The sequence below is a fragment of the Rattus norvegicus genome, chromosome 17 (genome assembly GCF_036323735.1).
Source record: "Rattus norvegicus strain BN/NHsdMcwi chromosome 17, GRCr8, whole genome shotgun sequence".
NCBI lineage: Eukaryota > Metazoa > Chordata > Mammalia > Rodentia > Muridae > Rattus > Rattus norvegicus.
The window spans coordinates 4,925,427-4,942,545 of NC_086035.1; the positions used below are offsets into that span (position 1 = coordinate 4,925,427).

Below are 17,119 nucleotides of genomic sequence, written 5' to 3' on the forward strand. Positions count from 1 at the left end.
CAACTGGTCTTCTCAGAAGAGAACACACAGGGAACAGGGTCACAACCCTGTGCCTACACAGACATGTTGGGGTTATGAGCCAATATCCCAGAATGCCAGGGCTTGATAGCAGAGGCTACGAGAAGCATGCGGAAAGACCTTCCTGGCAGTTTTTGGGGCGAACATGGGCTTATACCCTTGTCTTGTCTCCCTTCCAGACACGTGCAGACTAGATTTTTATTGCTTTTTTAAAAAAAAAACACCTGGCTTGGGGAGGTTTGTGACAGCAATGTCGTACACTCTCTGTCTGCCAAATGTCAGAATCTCAGAGGGCCCTATCTTGGGCTATCATCTTGCCCTTGCCTGTGACTTTTTGAGGTTTGGTCTCTGCCTGCCAGCACAGATACTTAGCCCCACGGTGCTGAGGAATACACCGAATTCTCCACGAGAAGTGGCTGCTGATACAGCTCACAGCCTTCCCCACTGCACCTAACAGCCTTCCCCACTGCACCTCACCTAGCGGTGCCGGGTGCCAGAAGTGAACTATGTCTTTGTATTTCCACAGAAACATGTGCTTTTGAGAACAGGAGGTAGAGTTCTGGTGCGGAGGAAATAGGGAGCGATACTCGGCATAGGTCAGTTGGTCCAGTTTTACACCTGTTTTATAGGATTGGTGAGAAACACACTGTATGCAAATCTGATGATGTCATATGCCAGTCACTGCTTCAGGGGGCTAGTCCATCATCATCATGGCAGCAGGCAGGCAGACATGGTGCTGGAGGAGCAGCCAAGAGCTACATAAGCAATTCATAGGCCGAGAGAGGGAGAGCCTGGGCTAGGTGTGACTTTTGAAACACTAAGGCCCACTCCCCAGTGACACACCTCCTCCAGCAAAGCCACACCTCCTCCAGCAAAGCCACACCTCCAAGGCCACACCTCCTCCAGGGCCACACCTCCTCCAGGGCCACACCTCCTAATCCTTCCCTGACAGTCCTCAGCTGGGGAACTAAGCGCGCCAAACTATGAGCCTGTGGGAGCCAATCTCATCCAAATCACTGCAGATGGTGACATTTGTATTTTAGGTCCTTGATCATGGGCACAGGAGAGGAAAGGATCGTGTTCTGCATCTGAGCCAGCGAGACTGTGAGTGGGCGCACTTAGAAACTGTCCTGACCTCATCTGTCCCAAGCTCACGGTAATTCGAAGCTGTGAGATCCACCGCTCATGGAACTGAAACAGTAACTTCTCAAGTGCCTGGGGGGCTGTCAAGGTTAATTTCAGAACTAGCTTCCAGTGCTTGGTAAAGCTGTGTGATCGTGCACGTGTGTTGGAAATTTCGCTTTTAGGAAAATGTGACTGGCGTTTTAAAGGACTTTTTGAACTCTAAAGTTACCCGCTGAGCATAGCGCTAAGGGAAGGCAAAAGGTACAGGAAGTTTATCAGCGCATCTTTGAAACAGTTCATGGGGCAAGCACATACACGCAGGCATGCACACACAGTCATATGTGCATACACTCCGATAATCTACTTCCCAGAAGTTCTCCACAAAGTCAGGATTTTCCTGGGACATTCGTGTCATTAGTATTGAAGTCCAGTTTCTAGACTGGTGGCTTGGGAATGTGACAAGGCTCAGCTTTTTCCACTCCTGTCAAACATAGCAAAGAAAATCAAGAAAACAATCTCATTCATAATGACCACAAAATATGCGTCTTGGAATAAACCGAACTGGGGAAAGGAAAGACTTCTAACAATAAAAACATTAATACTGAAGAAAAAAATCTAGAAGACAATGAAAGATGATGTCTTATTTAGGGTTTTACTGCTGTGAACAGACACCGTGGCCAAGGCAAGTCTTCTAAAGGACAATAATTCATTGGGGCTGGCTTACAGGTTCAGAGGTTCAGTCCATTATCACCAAGGCGGGAACATGGCAGCATCCAGGCAGGCATGGTGCAGGAGGAGCTGAGAGTTCTACATCTTCATCTGAAGGCTGCTAGCAGAAGACTGACTTCCAGGCAGCTAGGATAAGGGTCTTAAAGCCCAGACCCACAGTGACACACCTACTCCTACAAGGCCACACCTCCCTAATAGTGCCACACCCTGGGCCAAGCCTATATAAACCATCACAGATGGAAAGATTTCCCATGCTTATGGGCAAGAAGAGTCAATATCAAGAAAACGGCCATCCTATACAAAGTGGTCTAAAACTCCTGTGTATTCTGTCTTAGTTTGGGATTCATTGCTGTGAAGAGACACCATGACCAAGGCAACTCTTACAAAGGCCAACATTTAATTAGGGCTGACTTACAGGTTCAGAGGTTCAGTCCATTATCATCATGACAGGAGCATGGCAGTGTACAGACAGGTGTGGTGCTGGAGGAGCCGAGAGTTTTACATCTTGATCCAAAGGCAGCAGGAAGAGACTCTTCTCTGAAAGCAGCCAGGAGGGGACAGGCATCCACACCAGGTGGGGCTTGAGCATAGAGACCCCAAAGCCCACTCCCACAGTGACACACTTCCTCAAACAGGCCACACCACCTATTAGTGCCACTCGCTATAGGGCATGCATTCAAACATAAGTCTGTGGTGGTCCTATCTATTCAAACGGCCACACCCTCCCAGTTGAAACTCCAGGACTGTCCTTCGTGGGATGGAAAAACACTCTTAAAATAAATATTGAGGAACAAAGTCCCAACAGCATAGAAATCCTGAGGAGAGAGTACAGGGATAGCACCATAACTGATTTCAAGTTACACTACAGAGCTGTCATAAAAACAGCAGCGCACAGGCAGGAAAGCCTACACAGATCAGCGGGAAAGAACCGGCAACCCAGACATAAATCCACACAACCACAGCTACATGGATTTTTTTGACAAAGATGAAAAAAAAAACCAAAAACAAAAAACCAGACATTACAGAAAAGGTGGCATCGGTTGCCACGTGCTGCCAGAAAACTGGATCTCACCGTGCAGACGATAAAACTTGATCCTTCTGTCTTGGTGTCCCAGTTAGCAGCATCTCCTTTGCTGTGATAGAAAACTAACCAAAACCAGCCGGAGCTCAAGATAGGAGCCTGAAGGAACCGAGGAGCGCGCCCACCGCTCGCTAGCTAGCCTGCTCCCTTTCGGTACAACCCAGGACACCTGTCCAGGGGCAGAGCCGCCCACGGGGCTGGCCCCTCCCACACCCACCATCAATCAAGAAAGTGCTTCCCAGGTTTGCCTGTAGACCAATGTGATGGAGGCATTTTATCAGTCGAGGTTCCCATCTCTTGGGGTGGCTCTGGTTTGTGTCAAGTTGACGATTTTATGTCTGGTTGACATGCAACACATCACCTTTCAACTATAACCTTTCTCTTTCTTTTTTTTTTTCTTTCTTTTTTTCGGAGCTGGGGACCGAACGCAGGGCGCTCTACCGCTGAGCTAAATCCCCAACCCCTCTCTCTTTTTTTTTTTAAATATTTATTTATTCTTATATATTTGAATACATTGTAGCTATCTTCAGACACACCAGGAGAGGGCATCTGATCCCAAAACAGATGGTTGTGAGCCACCATGTGGTTGCTGGGAATTGAACTCAGGACCTCTGGAAGAGCAGTCGGTGCTCTTAACCACTGAGCCATCTCTCCAGCCCCCAGCCTTTCTCTTTCTTATTTGGTCTCATTAATATCAATATCATATAAAACACATCACAATCTTAAAAACTGTACAATCTCTGTGAGTTTAATCACTTTAGAAGTTCAACCTCCGGGCTGGAGAGATGGCTCAGTGGTTAAGAGCACCGACTGCTCTTCCAGAGATCCTGAGTTCAAATCCCAGCAACCACATGGTGGCTCACAACCATCTGTAATGAGATCAGATGCCCTCTTCTGGTGTGTCTGAAGACAGCTAAAGTGTACTTTTATATGAATAAGTAAATTTTTTTTAAAAAGTTCAATCTCCTTTAAATAAAAAAAACAAAAACAAAACACCTAAAATCTGTAAAACGCCAAAATCTCTAAAAATTCGGTCCTTTTTCTTTCTTGTTTTATTAATCAAGTTATTCGTTTACATCTGGGTTGAAGCTTCCCGTTCCAGTCCTCCCTCTCCCGGCAGCTCCCCTCCCTCCTCAGAAGAGGAGCCCCTCCACCCCAGTGGATATCACCCAGCCGTGGCATATCAAGTCGAACTAAGACTAGACGTACTTTCTTCTACCGAGGCTAGACCAGGCAGCCCAGTTAGGGGAAGGGATCCAAAGGCAGGCAGTGTCGTCAGAGACAGCCCCTGCTCCCAATTTGGGAGTCCCACGTGAAGACCCAGCTGCGCAATCATCAATCTCTTAACAAACCAGCATCGGTTGTTCCAGCAACAGAAAGGGCCACTAAAGCCGCTCCCTCACGAGTCACAGCTGATTCTTAAGCCTGAGCTGACTCAAACCACAGATTTTTATACCTTAATATTTAAATGGCCTTTGCTTCCCTCTGAAAAATCACAAGCCAGTCCTCCCTCGGCTATGCAGTGCCCAGCATTACCCTCTAGTCTTCCAGGTTCCTACGACAACTAACCAAGTTTTGAAAGCCCATGGCTTTCCAAGCACGAAGTTCCTAAGCCCTTCTTATAATCCTCCCCTAAAACAATATGGTCAGGTCTGTTCCAGCAATAGCCTGCAAATCTGGTACCAATTTCTATCTCAGGGCTACTGTCGCTGTGACAAAGCACCCTAACCAAAAACAACGTTGGGAGGAAATAGTTTATTTGGCTTACGTGTCCTGAATCAGGTCCGTTGAGGAAGGCTAGGTCAGGAACCTGGAGGAGGCAGAGGCCACGGAGGATGCGGCCTGCCGGCTTGCTCCTTGTGACTTGTTCAGTCGCTTTCTTATAGAGCCGAGGATCAGCAGCCCAGGGTGGTAACTCCCACAATGCACTGGAGCCTCCCAGAGCCAATACTCATTAGGGAGATATCCTACAGGTTTGCCTACAGCCCCCTTCTCTGCTGTACTGGGACTTCTGCCCTATTGGAACCTGGGCCGGTCTCACGCGTAGTACCGCAGTCTCAAGAGTCCGTGTGTACAGCAGTCCTGTCGAGACTGGAAGGCGCACCTTTCTCAGGTTGCCATCACCTCCGGCTCTTACAGTCTTTCCTCTCCCTCTTCCAGATAGATCCCTGAGCCTTGACGGAAAGGGTTAGTGTACGTACACTTTTTAACTCTTCATACAAAGCTTGCAGGTTTTGCTTTCTAATCAACAGCCTTTATTGATGTTGGCACGATAGGCATTCAAAATGTTTTTAGTTTACTCTGTTCTTAGTTGCAAGACTCTCCGTTTAGAAGGCAAGCGACATATTACTTACAGCAGAAGTATGCCACACTGTTACTCTACCACCATGCAGTGTCTGTGACAAAAACAAAAAACAAAAAAAAAAAAAAAAAGGTCTTGTCAACTCATCACATCCAGACTTGCTTGCATTCTCTGCTTACGCAAAAAGAACCTTCTAGCAGCTGGAGAGTGTGTCAAGAGTTAAGAGCACTTGCTGCTTTCCCAGAGGTCCATTTCCAGGAAATCTCACACCCTCTTTGGCCCCTCTAGACAACAGGTATACATGTGTGGCACAGACAGACAGACATCCAGGCAAAACACCCATACACAATTTTTTAATGTGTGTATGTGTATGTGTGTGGGGTGGGTGACTGCTTCTCTGTCTGTACATCATAACTTCCTCTTGACCTAACCCAGAGTCACAGGATGGGCTGAGAGGGAGGGAACACTGAGCAAAGTTCTCAGGAATCCAAGCATATCTGAGAATCCTAAACCAAGAACACGGTATCTAAGAATGGCAAAGTAGTGTGTCCTCTAGCCGAGTGTTGTGGAAACACTTCTCTCTGAAGACATGTGAGCAAGTGTGTGGGGAAATTTAGGAGGAGACTTCTTGGTGGCAATGTAGGTCATCAGGGAGACGCTATGGGAGGTGACAGGGTATTCTGCTGCTCTTTGTGAGGCCCTAAAATGTCCTGCTCTGAACACACCCAAGTCTTAAACTGACTGTGCTTCCAGGAGAGAAAGCAGCCCACAGTTCACTGGGATGTGTGTGCCTATTGGCCCAGGTTCCAATAGGGCAGAAGTCCCAGTACAGGCTTCAAAAACAGGAGTGCAGAGAAGATGCCAGGGTTAAAAACAAGCAACCGTTTCTGAACACAGCAGATGCTAGAACATGCAAAACAACCCCGCTTCCCAAATTAGCCAATAGTTTACATGGAAGTCATATTCTCAGACAGACACAGAGACCCACAGTCAAGCATTGGATGGAGCTTTGGGGTTCTTACAGAGGAGTTGGGGGAAGGTTGGGGGCCCAGAAAGGGACAAGAACTCCACAGGAAGACCAACAGAGTCAACTAACCTGGACCCTCGGGGGCTCTCAGAAACTGAACCACCAACCAAAGAGCAGACATGGGCTGGACCTGGGTCTCCCTGCACATATGTTTGCAGCCGTGGAGGGGCTGCACTTCCTTTTCAGGCTTGAAGCTCTGGCCTCTGTGGAACACAATTCTTCAACCTAGCTGTGTGCCCCTCCCCACACAAGTCTGTGACCTCCAAGTGTCTATATCTCTCTCCTAGGTTCTACATGAAGACTTGGCCAAGGTTGCAAGCCAAGGGAGGGGAGCTTGTCCTCTAAGACGTGTGTGCTTAGCTGACAGGGCTCTGCTTCACTTGGATTCTATCCCTCACAGGAGAGGTAGGAAGAGGCATGCACTTAAGAGAGTGAAGTAACAGGTGTAGAGTTTAGGGGGGGGGGGCATGAGAAAGGAGCTGGAGAACAGCAGATAGAAGAGAGCGTCTAGAGCAGGGGTAGGTGGGGTGTGGGTCATGCACTCTTGGGTTTATTTAACCCTGAGAAGAGATGTAGCTTGGATACCATGTGACAGACTCTTCCGTTTTGGGGGTGGGGACATTACCAAGCGATTGTAGCAAGTATATTTTAGAAATAATCAGTGAGAATCCTCAACCCAGGTTCTTCTCTGGCGTTGGCAATCCTGGGTCCTCTCTATCACCAAGGACATGGGGACTTACCCCAAGGGTGTATTGTCGATCAGCCCCATGAGGGGATCATGGCCCACCTATGCAATCACTGGCATGGCCAGGGATGCTCTAAGCATGGAGAAATCAGGGTCAAAACAATGATGTATGTGGGAGAAACAAAGGGAGGAAAGCCGGACTCTGCTCACACAAGAACAGTACACTGATTTGTGAGAGTAAGCTTGTGTGTGTGTGTGTGTGTGTGTGTGTGTGTATGTGTGTGTGTGTGTACATGTCTGTTTGTGTCTGTGCATGTGTGTCAGTGTGTGTCTATGTATGTCTGTGTGTATCTGCATGTCTGTGTATATGTCTGCATGTGTCTCTGTGTCTATGTGTCTGCGTCTGTCTGTGTATCTGTATGTGTGTGTCTGTGTCTGTGTCTGTTTGTGTGTGTGCCTCTGTGTCTATCTCTGTGTGTGTCTGTGAGTGTGGATGTAACTCACTCTCTGTCCACTTGAAGTTTCACTAATTTCGGAAAAATGAGTAAAATTATACCAAAGAAAGCTTGACAACACAACTGTATCCATTTAGTATGGCCCGTGTTTTATAGAGTTTGATGATCTGAGTCTCCTGATTAAGGATGTGAAGTCCTGTCAGGAACATGCAAGTGTCCTCATCAACACTTATGAAAGTATAAAGGAAGTTTTCTTCCTACTGAGTGAGAAGAAGCCACTGCATATGTGACATGTACTGGATACTTTTGTGCCAGAGACTAAAAATGCAGCCAAAAGCATTCCAGGCAGGCTGGTGGACATCATAATTGAGAGCAGCAAAACTGTAAGGGGGCTGAGGTGAAACCAGACACACACTCACACACAGATACACACACACACACTGACAAACAGATACACACAGGCATACAGATACACAGACACACATACTCACACACACAAACACACACACACAAACACACACACACAAACACACACACTGACACACACATACACACAGATACACACACACTGACACACAAACACACTGACACACAGATACACACACACAGACATACAGATACACAGACACACACACTCATACACACATACACACAGAGACACTCACACAGACACATACACTCACACAGACACACACACACAGATACAGAAACATTCACAGACACACACAGAGAGACATACACTCACACAGGCACACACATTCACACAGACACACACTCACAGACACACATACTCACACAGACACACACACAGATACAGACACACTCACACACACAGACACAGATACAGAAACATACACAGACACACAGACACACACTCACACAGACACACACAAAGATACAGAAACATACAGATACACACACACAGACACACACACAAACACACAAATACATACACACACAGACACACACAAATATGCACACAGACACATAGACACAGATAAACATACACACACAGATACAGACACACATGCACACACACAGATACACACAAACTACACTCAGACACACACACAGATACACACAAACTACTCATAGAGACACACACACAGATACACACAGACACAGAGTATACACAGATACACAGTAATACACACACAGACACACACAGATACACATACACACTGACACACACAGATACACAGTGATACACACATACTCACACACACACAGATACACATACACACACACTGACACACACAGATACACAGTGATACACACATACTCTCACACACACAGATACACATACACACACACTGACACACACAGATACACAGTGATACACACACACATACAGACAAACACAGATACACATACACACACACAGACACACACATACACATACACACACACTGACACACACAGATACACAGTGATACACACACACACTCACACACACACTCACACACACACACACACACACACACACACACACACACACTGTGACCCTGGCCAGAGAGGGAGCATACAGGGAGCAGAATGGGAGTAGAGCAGCAGGCTCGGGCAGCGGGCTCCGCTGGGACTTGGAAGTGGGGTGGTATCAGGCTCACCCTCCTCCCCGCCCTCACAAACCCTCTATGACTCCTCCCTGCTCTGTGATGCAGCGCTGCTGCTGACAGTGAGGCCCACACAACCTCAGAGCCCAAGGCAGCTGTGCGAGTCACACTATGCGGAAGGTTCTCTCCATTCTGAGTAGCGCTTACGGAATCGTGGTCCAGCTTTGGCTCAATGCTCTTGGACACGGGCCCACTGTACCTTCCTGAGTGCAGGAGCTGCTTCTCCTGTGCCTGTCACACCTCATACTGACTTCATTTTATCGCTGTGGAAACTGCAAGACCTCAGAAAGGTGAGGCACCGGACGGTGGGCTCCCTGAAGCGAGTCTTGGTTGGGTGAGTTTAGTGTTTGTCTCACAACAATGTCTGAAGTGGGATGCTGAGGAGAGAAGAGAACGCTGCTTCCCTAGGGCATGAGATCTGGCAGCGTGCAGATCCAAGAAGGACCAAGGTTTCCATCTGGGCCCACAGTCACCTCTGGGTGTAACCGAAAGGTCCGTGATCTAGGGCTGAGCACTGATTCTTGGTCTCATTGGCTTGGCTTGGGTTCTCTGAAGAGCAGTGTCTCCTGACTCTCACGTCTTCCCTGTTCCATCTCTCAAACTCCTTCACCAGGCCTTCCCTAAGCTGGGCTGCAGGAGAGCCCCCTGAGGGCCTCTGAGCAAAACCCTAAGCTTTGTCCCTAGACTCGGAGCTTTCCGAGGTGCTGAGCTCTGGCTGCTGGCCTGAGTCTGTGCTTGGGGCTGAGAGCATCCATTATGATGTCACAAACTCTTCCTTTAGTCTCCCAAAGAACAATTGAAAATGATTCTCTTTCAAAGTTAGGACAGGAGATTTATTTTTTTGAAGTCCTTGGATATTAGAAGTCCAAGAGAAGCAGGGAAAAGTCACTTCTTTCTCGTTCTTTCGTTCTTAGTACAGGGCAGAGCCAAGAGAACAACAATGGGTGCCATTAAAGCCATCACTCTCCCCGTTCCACCTGAGCCCCTCAAGGAGCCCCCTCCCGAGATCCCGGGTGCACGGTCCGATGACGTCATTTGCCAGACCCAGTTCCTCTCAGGACACAGCTCTCAGAAGTGGCTTACAGAGTCACACCTGGTGCATTTCTCCCAGCGCTGGCTCTTGGGATGTGCTGGTTTAAGTGAGATGTCCCCATAGTCTCGGGCATTTAAATGCCTGGTCTCTAACTGGTAGCGATGCTTTGGGTGAGACCCCAGAGGTGTAGCCTTGTTGAAGATACCACTGGGGACGAGCTGTGAGGGCTTAAAGACACACACCGTTTCAAGTTTGCTCCCTCTGCTTCCTGCATGAGGCTCGAGACGTGGGTTCTCCGCTGCTCCTACCACCATATCTATTGGCCTGCTATCAGTATTCTTGGTACTGTAAACCCAAATCCATCCTTTCTTCTACAAGTTGCTTTGGTCACGGTTTTTTTTTTTTTTTTTTTTTTTTTTTTTGAAGCTGGGGACCAAACCCAGGGCCAAGGCTCTACCACTGAGCTAAATCCCCAACCCCAGGTCATGGTATTTTATCACAGCAACAGAGAAGTGGCTAATACAGAAACCAGTGTGAAGCAGTTGTTAAGGACGACCAGGGCACTTGGGCCCTTCTCCTTGTTCGCCGAGAGAAGTTTAAGACGGCCCACTGGTTGCTTAAAGTCATGACTTCTGTCTCCTGACATCGTGTAAAATGCTGTGCTCCTGGGCACTCAGATATCTCGTTTCCCATAAGAGGACTCTTGTAGAATCTTAGTGTCTCAACCTTCATTTCTGTATTAGCCGTGTTTACTGTTCCCACAATGCAATGCCCTGACCAAAGCCATTTAGTAAGAGTTTGCTTTGGTTTATAGTTCAAGGATACACTCTGTCCTGGTGGGGAAACCGTGGCGGCAGGAACGTGAGGCGTCTCGTTACATTACACCTGTAGTCAGGGGGCGGTGATCCATGAAGGTTGGCTTTCTCCTGGGCATTAAGGAAGTCCAGGACCCCATCCTGTTGACCAGTGCTGCCATTTTGTGATGGGTTTCCAATCTCATTAAGCTCACAGCCATATTTCTAAGGCTTATAAGCCCCACCAAACTGGCATTTGAGATTAGCAAGCACAGTGACCTACAAACTGCTCTTCTTGCTTTCTCCAGTTTGGAGAACTTTCCAGAGAGAAACAGAAGAAGGGAAGAAGTTCCCTGTTCTGGAAGGTGATTCCACTATTTCCCTTCGGCCTTGATAGTCGATGGAATGCGCAAGAGGACATGAGCTTTGTAGAAACTTGGCTTTTCTTAGGCCAGACATGTGACAGACCATGGCAGGCCTCGGGTGATCCTAGATGAGGTTGGCCACATGGCTGTCTGTTCCTTGTATTGGTCTTTACAGGGGCTTTGAAGCCCCATGTGTGGGCATCATGATGGCAGCTACTTATAGTAACTAGTGCATCCCGCTGAGGTCAGCCGCCTGCTTGGCCCGCATCGCCAGTACATACCGCCCCATCTCTGGTCCCTTTGGCTTCTGTAGCTCTTGTGACTGTTCTCAATGTCCCCGGCCCCTCTCTGGGAACCTAATCTAAGCCCCTCTGCCTGGACCTTTTCCCACCCTCCCCTCCACCCTTGCAGGGCCGGGGGCTAGCTTTCATTTTCACTGGGTAGCGCCCCAATGCTAGGACCTAGTCCTCCCTTGGATGTCAAATTCCACGTGACCATTCCCTGCCCCAGCTGCGCATAGCTTCATCCCTGGGGATGCTTTACACTAGAAAGGATGATCCTGTGACCCAACCAGGTCGCCTTGTGGTCACCTTGTCTCCAGTACGTAGATCAACCCTTATTGCTGTTCCATGGCCCTCCTCAGCAGAACGCACATCTCGCCACACTAGTTCTCAGCAGGAGAAAGCTTTCCTGGGTATGGGGTTGTATGATGCCTTGTAAGGGGGAGCAGGCCCAATTTCCTTCCCTCCTCGGTCTTCACCTACAGGAGCTCTTGAAGAGACGGATGAAAAAGAAAATGGCTCTCCAGACGCTGGATGACCCTTTTCCCGATCCCAAGAGGTCAGAATGCCAGCTCACAGCCCTGTGGAACTTGCCAGGTCCGACTGCCACCCAGGTCCCGAAAATCGGCTTGAAGCCAAACGGGAAGCAAAAGCAGTTTGGGGCTTCTGAGCAGCTCCTGTGTGTGAAGATCCCAGAGGGGGACCTGAGCCAGAAACACAGCCAGCTCTTCTGGGGTCTCCCCTCCCTGCACAGCGAGTCCATCATGACTACTCTCCTGGTCCCCGTGAGCAGCTACTCACCAGAGCCTTGCCTCGTGTTGTTCAATGGGGTCTGTAAGGCTGCTACAGCCCCAGTCCTGAGTCATGGTCTCCAAGCCCTTCCCCAGTCCCTCACCTTGGTCCAACCTCAACCTTTTCCTAAGTTAGCTCCCCAGCCTCTGACTCTTTCTGAGGGAAAGCCCCAGGCCCACACGCAATCCCCACTGTCTGCCATGGTGTTGCCAGCTATACCCTGTGGAGGGGATAGTTACCTCCAGATACCACAGAGCAAGCCTGTCTCCAACGCCCTAAGCAGGAAAGGACACTTACAATGCCACTTTCTGCAGAATCCTCAGGGCTGTTTGTGGGATTTGGTCCCTGAATGCCAGCAATATGAAACCACCTTTCTTCCGGTTCACGGTTTCCCCCTGGGCAGCCAGCCTCCCCAGGCCTGTGTCTCCATCCCTGGGTCTGGCCTTTTTCATTTGAGCAGTGAACATCAGAACAACGTGGACCCTTATGGATCAAACAACCTAATCCCACTCTGTTGCTTCGCACCTTGTGATGGGACAGGAACGCTGGAAGTGATGGACGCTCAGTTCAAACCAACCGAAGCACCTTCCCATGGCTACAAATGCGCTAGGCCTCAGTGCTGTGCACAGTGGGGCAATATCTGCGCTGACCCCAGGCCTGGAGAACTAAGTCACTTGGAAAATTTTTGTGTGAGGGTTCCCATGAAGCCACAGCTAAGAAAGGATGTAGCCAAGAACCTCGGCCAAATCCTAGGAAAATGCCCATTAGACTGCCCACAAGTGATCTCAGGATGTTATATACTGGACAAGGCTATCCCTGAGACAGAGGGGGAATTGGCATGTCACCCAAGGACTGGCTTGGAAAACGGACGGTTTAGCATCTCAAGGAAGAACTTGGACCAAAGATACACGAGAAGCATCCTGAGGTTACACATGAGCAGGAAGTACTGGCAGATCACTATGAATCGGATCCCCATCGTGGTGTGCTGCTCATGGCTGGCTGAAGACGCATCTCTCTGGAGCTCACCCCCGGGAAAGATCCACTGCGATACCACTCTTCCAGAAATATCTTTTCTTGATCTCAAGACCCAGAAGATGCTGGAAGCCCATCTCATAAGGTTCCGCGTGAGTCAGCAGTGGGGCCTCCCTATCAAGGTTATTGAATCCATAAAATTCTATATTTTGAGAGAAGCAAAGACATGGCCCCTTCCACAGTTTGATCTCCCCTTGTCGTTAAGCAGTATTCCTGGCCTGGATTTGAAAAGTAACTTTCCCAGTCCCTTCAGGGGAAGCTTTGACCCTCTCCATGGAGACTCAGTCCTTACCGCAGACCACTCTCTCACCCTCTCACACGTAGACCCTGAAGGAGAGGGGTCCCTGAGGCGGTCGGTCTCTGGCCCTGCCTCTGAGGTTACAGAGACAGTCCAGATGGTTCAGAATTACAGGTCCAGAGACCTGGACGTGAATCAGAGCGAGGCCTCCCTACAAGGCTGCCCCATACAGGGTCAGCCCACAAAGGAAGAAGTGGCTAGGTCTGAATCAGAGGATGAGGTGGCATGTTCTTCTCATCTACACTCCTCTAGCAAACAGAGTGTAGAACTGCATCCAAAGTACATGGTGACACCCGACATGCTCAAGGAGAGACTCAAGGCCCGGGAGGTGAGTGCTGTTCTGTCAGGGTCTTCTTCTAGCACCAATTCGGAAAGTTCCGTGAAGAAGTATGAAGATGTGAGTAAACCGAGCTCTACAGTGGCCAAGGGGCAGGACCCATCAAGGACATCAGTTCCTGAAGATCCAACAGTGTTGGACTTTAAGGAAGAGCTGTTTAAGGAGCTAAGGTCGACGTTGGAGGATCAGCCGCAAAGCCAGCCTGAAGGCTGGGGGAGCAGGTCATCCTTTGCCACAGACAGCTTCTCCGGCTACTCACCTTCTTCTTCCAACACTGCGTCCAGTGTAGACCTCTCCATTCTCAGGGACGTGCAAGGCCACATGTATAACGCAGGAATCAGTGTGGCTCCATGGCAGGAGCCCAGGGTCTTCAAACAGATCCTAAAGAATTTCACACCAGCGTTGCCAGTCTTCAGGAAAGAAAATGATAGACATGACCCTCAGGAATTAGAGACATCCAAAGCAAGAAAGAAGAGCCAACCCATGAAGGAGAAATCAGACAGGAAGGAACATCCCCCTGCCAGTTACTTCAGAAAAAAGATAGGACAATTTTTTCAGTGGCTTTATTCCAGCAAAGACAGTACAAGACATAGATCGGAGAAAGACAGGGCTCTCTTTATGAGCTGTGGGCCCCCTGAAGCCCACGAGCTCATGGCGTCCCTTGGGAAACTCCTGGAAGATAAGCTGTTGTGTGGACAGAAATCTGAGTTCCTGGAATGGAGCCAGAAGACCCTGTCGGCTCAGCCAGAGCTCAAGGGACAACCTTCCAACCTTGGGGCTGCTGCTGCCCTTCATAAAGAAGAAGCAAATAACTGCTCCTGTCCCCAGACAGCCATCACCCCTGATCCAAGTCATGAGATGAGCCTTAGACGGAGACCGCAACATGTATCTTTTGAGCACTCTCCCTCGGCTCCAGAGAACCTTAGTTCTGTTCAGGCTCCCCTCGCATGAAGGTACGTCCTATACCCCCCCGCTCCCCACATCTGCCACAGGCATGGTGACTTTTCACCTGAACCTTCTGTAGAAAGGGTGAAGGAAAAAAGCTCCCACGATGGAATCTAGTCTTTGTTTAAAGTTTTGTTTTTGTTTTTGTTTTTTTTTTTTTTTTTGAAAATACTTTCAGAGCCATACACCCTGTGATGAGAATTAATCTATTTAACAAAACCAAGAATAAATGTTTTTTTTTTCTGATAGTTTGGAGTGCTCAGTGTCTTGACCTGCGGACCTGGGTCGTGAAAGGGGGGGGGGGGGTCCATTAAAAATAGATGTCTAGTCCCTTGCAAGGGTGCTTGACAATGACTTTCCCCGCTTAGTTCTGGAGCCTTTGATTACACTGGTTTATAAAACATTGCTTTCTTTCGGGGGGTGTTTCATGCATGTATATAATAGAATATATTTATTCCAACATCCTTCCCCAGTGTCTCGCCCAACACACAGCCCCTCCCAACTTCACATCTTTTATATAGAACCCACTAGGGTCAGTGAGTGCTACCCATGTATGGACGGGATGAGACCGTCCTTTGGAGCATGCAGAACCTACTAATGACCACACCTTCAAAAAGGGATGACTTGGTGGCTAAGTGTTTGTTGCTCATCCAGAGGACCCAAGATGGATTCCTATCACAACAGCAGGCAGATGATAAACACATGTAACTCCAGCTTCGGGAAGAGTGACTTCTGACCTCTGTGGGCACTCACACACCGCTGACAGACACGGAGACATACATACTTATACATAAATACGTCTCTTAAAAGGTGGCTCTTCCCCCACCCCCAGCTACATACTTACACATAAAGTTGCCCCCCCCCAACATGGCAATTACCCACTGCCAAGAGCCCTTCGGTATGGGGTAGGGCATGGATATTGTCTACCCCACCTATGGTGGGATCATGGCTGACCTGATCTTGTATAGGGCTTTGCACAGGTAACACCTCACTCTTTTCCCTGATGTCCCTGAGCCTTGGTGTGGTGGCTGCTGTAGCCCGTGTAGGGCTAAGCTCTTGTCTCTTATTCTCCGCACCTTGCCCAGCTCTGTGTCTCTATGTGGACCGACTGCTGCCCATTGTCAAGGGAGGCTTCTCTGACCAAGACCGAGAGCAGCCCAGGTCCACAGGGATCTGCACAAGACTTGGGATACCTTGTGTTCAGAGCTGCTCCGTAGGTCTCCAAAACACAGGCTGTTGTCATTGCTTTGGTTACCCACTGCAACTATATGCCAGTACCTGACTGCTGAAGACACTACACATCATGGCTACAGGACAGAGTTCTCTTAAACCACCCATGAAACTTGCAGCTGGCTAGTTCTTTTGGTGCCGGAAGGCACTGTGTAGTTTGCTATGGGAGAGAAATCAAGGTGGTCCTCAGCGAGCGCTGAGTCTTGCAAACTGCCTGGGGCACACCTGTTGGGATTTTCAGGATGTTAAAATCCTGATATCTGTTACTGTAATACTGTCCAAAGCCCATAGCCAGAGAGCCCATGGACTGGAGTGTAGAACCTTCTATTGTTTTTGTTCTGCTAAGTGGCCATGCTGGCAGATCACCTTTTAAACAAGCACGCTTGGACCCATTTTGTGCTTTTTAACAGAGCTAAGTTCTGAAATCTTACATCTTTGATTTCTTTTTATGATGTGTAATAATTATATTGTCAAACTACATGGCCCCACTTGAACTTGAACTTCCCGTATAGAGCAGAAAGGGTTCAAACTCGGAGATCTGCCTTCCTGTTTTAAAATTTTTATTTATGTTCATGTATATATGCGTTTGTGTATGGGTGGGTGCCCTCTGTAAGAGCAGCAACGTTGCATCTCCAAGACAGTTCTCCAGCTTCCTGTCAGTTTCAAGTGAGGAAAAACCTACAAAATCCAGAACGTGAAAACTGCTGTTCCCCTTGTGCATTCACAGGGCCTCACAGTTGGGCATCCTGTGACACAGTGAAGACAGTTTCCCCTCAGATCTCATTACCTTCATGAGGATTGAAAGTCACCTGTTCACAGGAGCCATTGCTCTGTCCCTCGTGAAGGGTGTGGCGAGGGCCCTGCTCCCCAGTCTTACACTCATGGGAAAGAGTAGCAGTTGACAAGCATCCAGCCCTCTCTCTCTGCTCTTCACAGACACAGAGAAGGCAGAACTTGCAACTGTAAAGGGGCCTAGG

At 48.7% G+C, this 17,119-nt stretch overlaps 1 protein-coding gene and 1 long non-coding RNA gene across 4 annotated transcripts; one reads left to right on the forward strand and one right to left on the reverse strand.

The window, feature by feature from the left end:
- Positions 1-5,185: 5,185 nt before the first annotated feature.
- On the reverse strand, positions 5,186-9,366 carry LOC134482660 (uncharacterized). Of its 2 annotated transcripts, none has more exons than XR_010059028.1 (2): positions 9,235-9,366; positions 5,186-5,349 (listed from the first exon to the last, which is right to left on the reverse strand). It is a non-coding gene; the product is annotated as an uncharacterized LOC134482660 (long non-coding RNA). The 2 variants fall into 2 exon arrangements; XR_010059029.1 differs by having other exon boundaries at positions 9,183-9,321.
- Positions 9,194-15,160, forward strand: LOC102547665 (spermatogenesis-associated protein 31D1-like). 2 transcript variants are annotated; one of them, XM_017600759.3, is made up of 2 exons: positions 9,194-9,325; positions 11,994-15,160. In XM_017600759.3, the coding sequence occupies exon 2, from the start codon at positions 12,012-12,014 to the stop codon at positions 14,916-14,918; it is 2,907 nt and encodes a 968-aa protein (XP_017456248.2). In that variant the 5' UTR covers positions 9,194-9,325; positions 11,994-12,011; the 3' UTR covers positions 14,919-15,160. The 2 variants fall into 2 exon arrangements, with proteins under 2 accessions (XP_017456248.2, XP_038952172.1); XM_039096244.2 differs by lacking the exon at positions 9,194-9,325 and adding an exon at positions 9,391-9,527.
- The last annotated feature ends 1,959 nt before the right edge of the window (positions 15,161-17,119 follow it).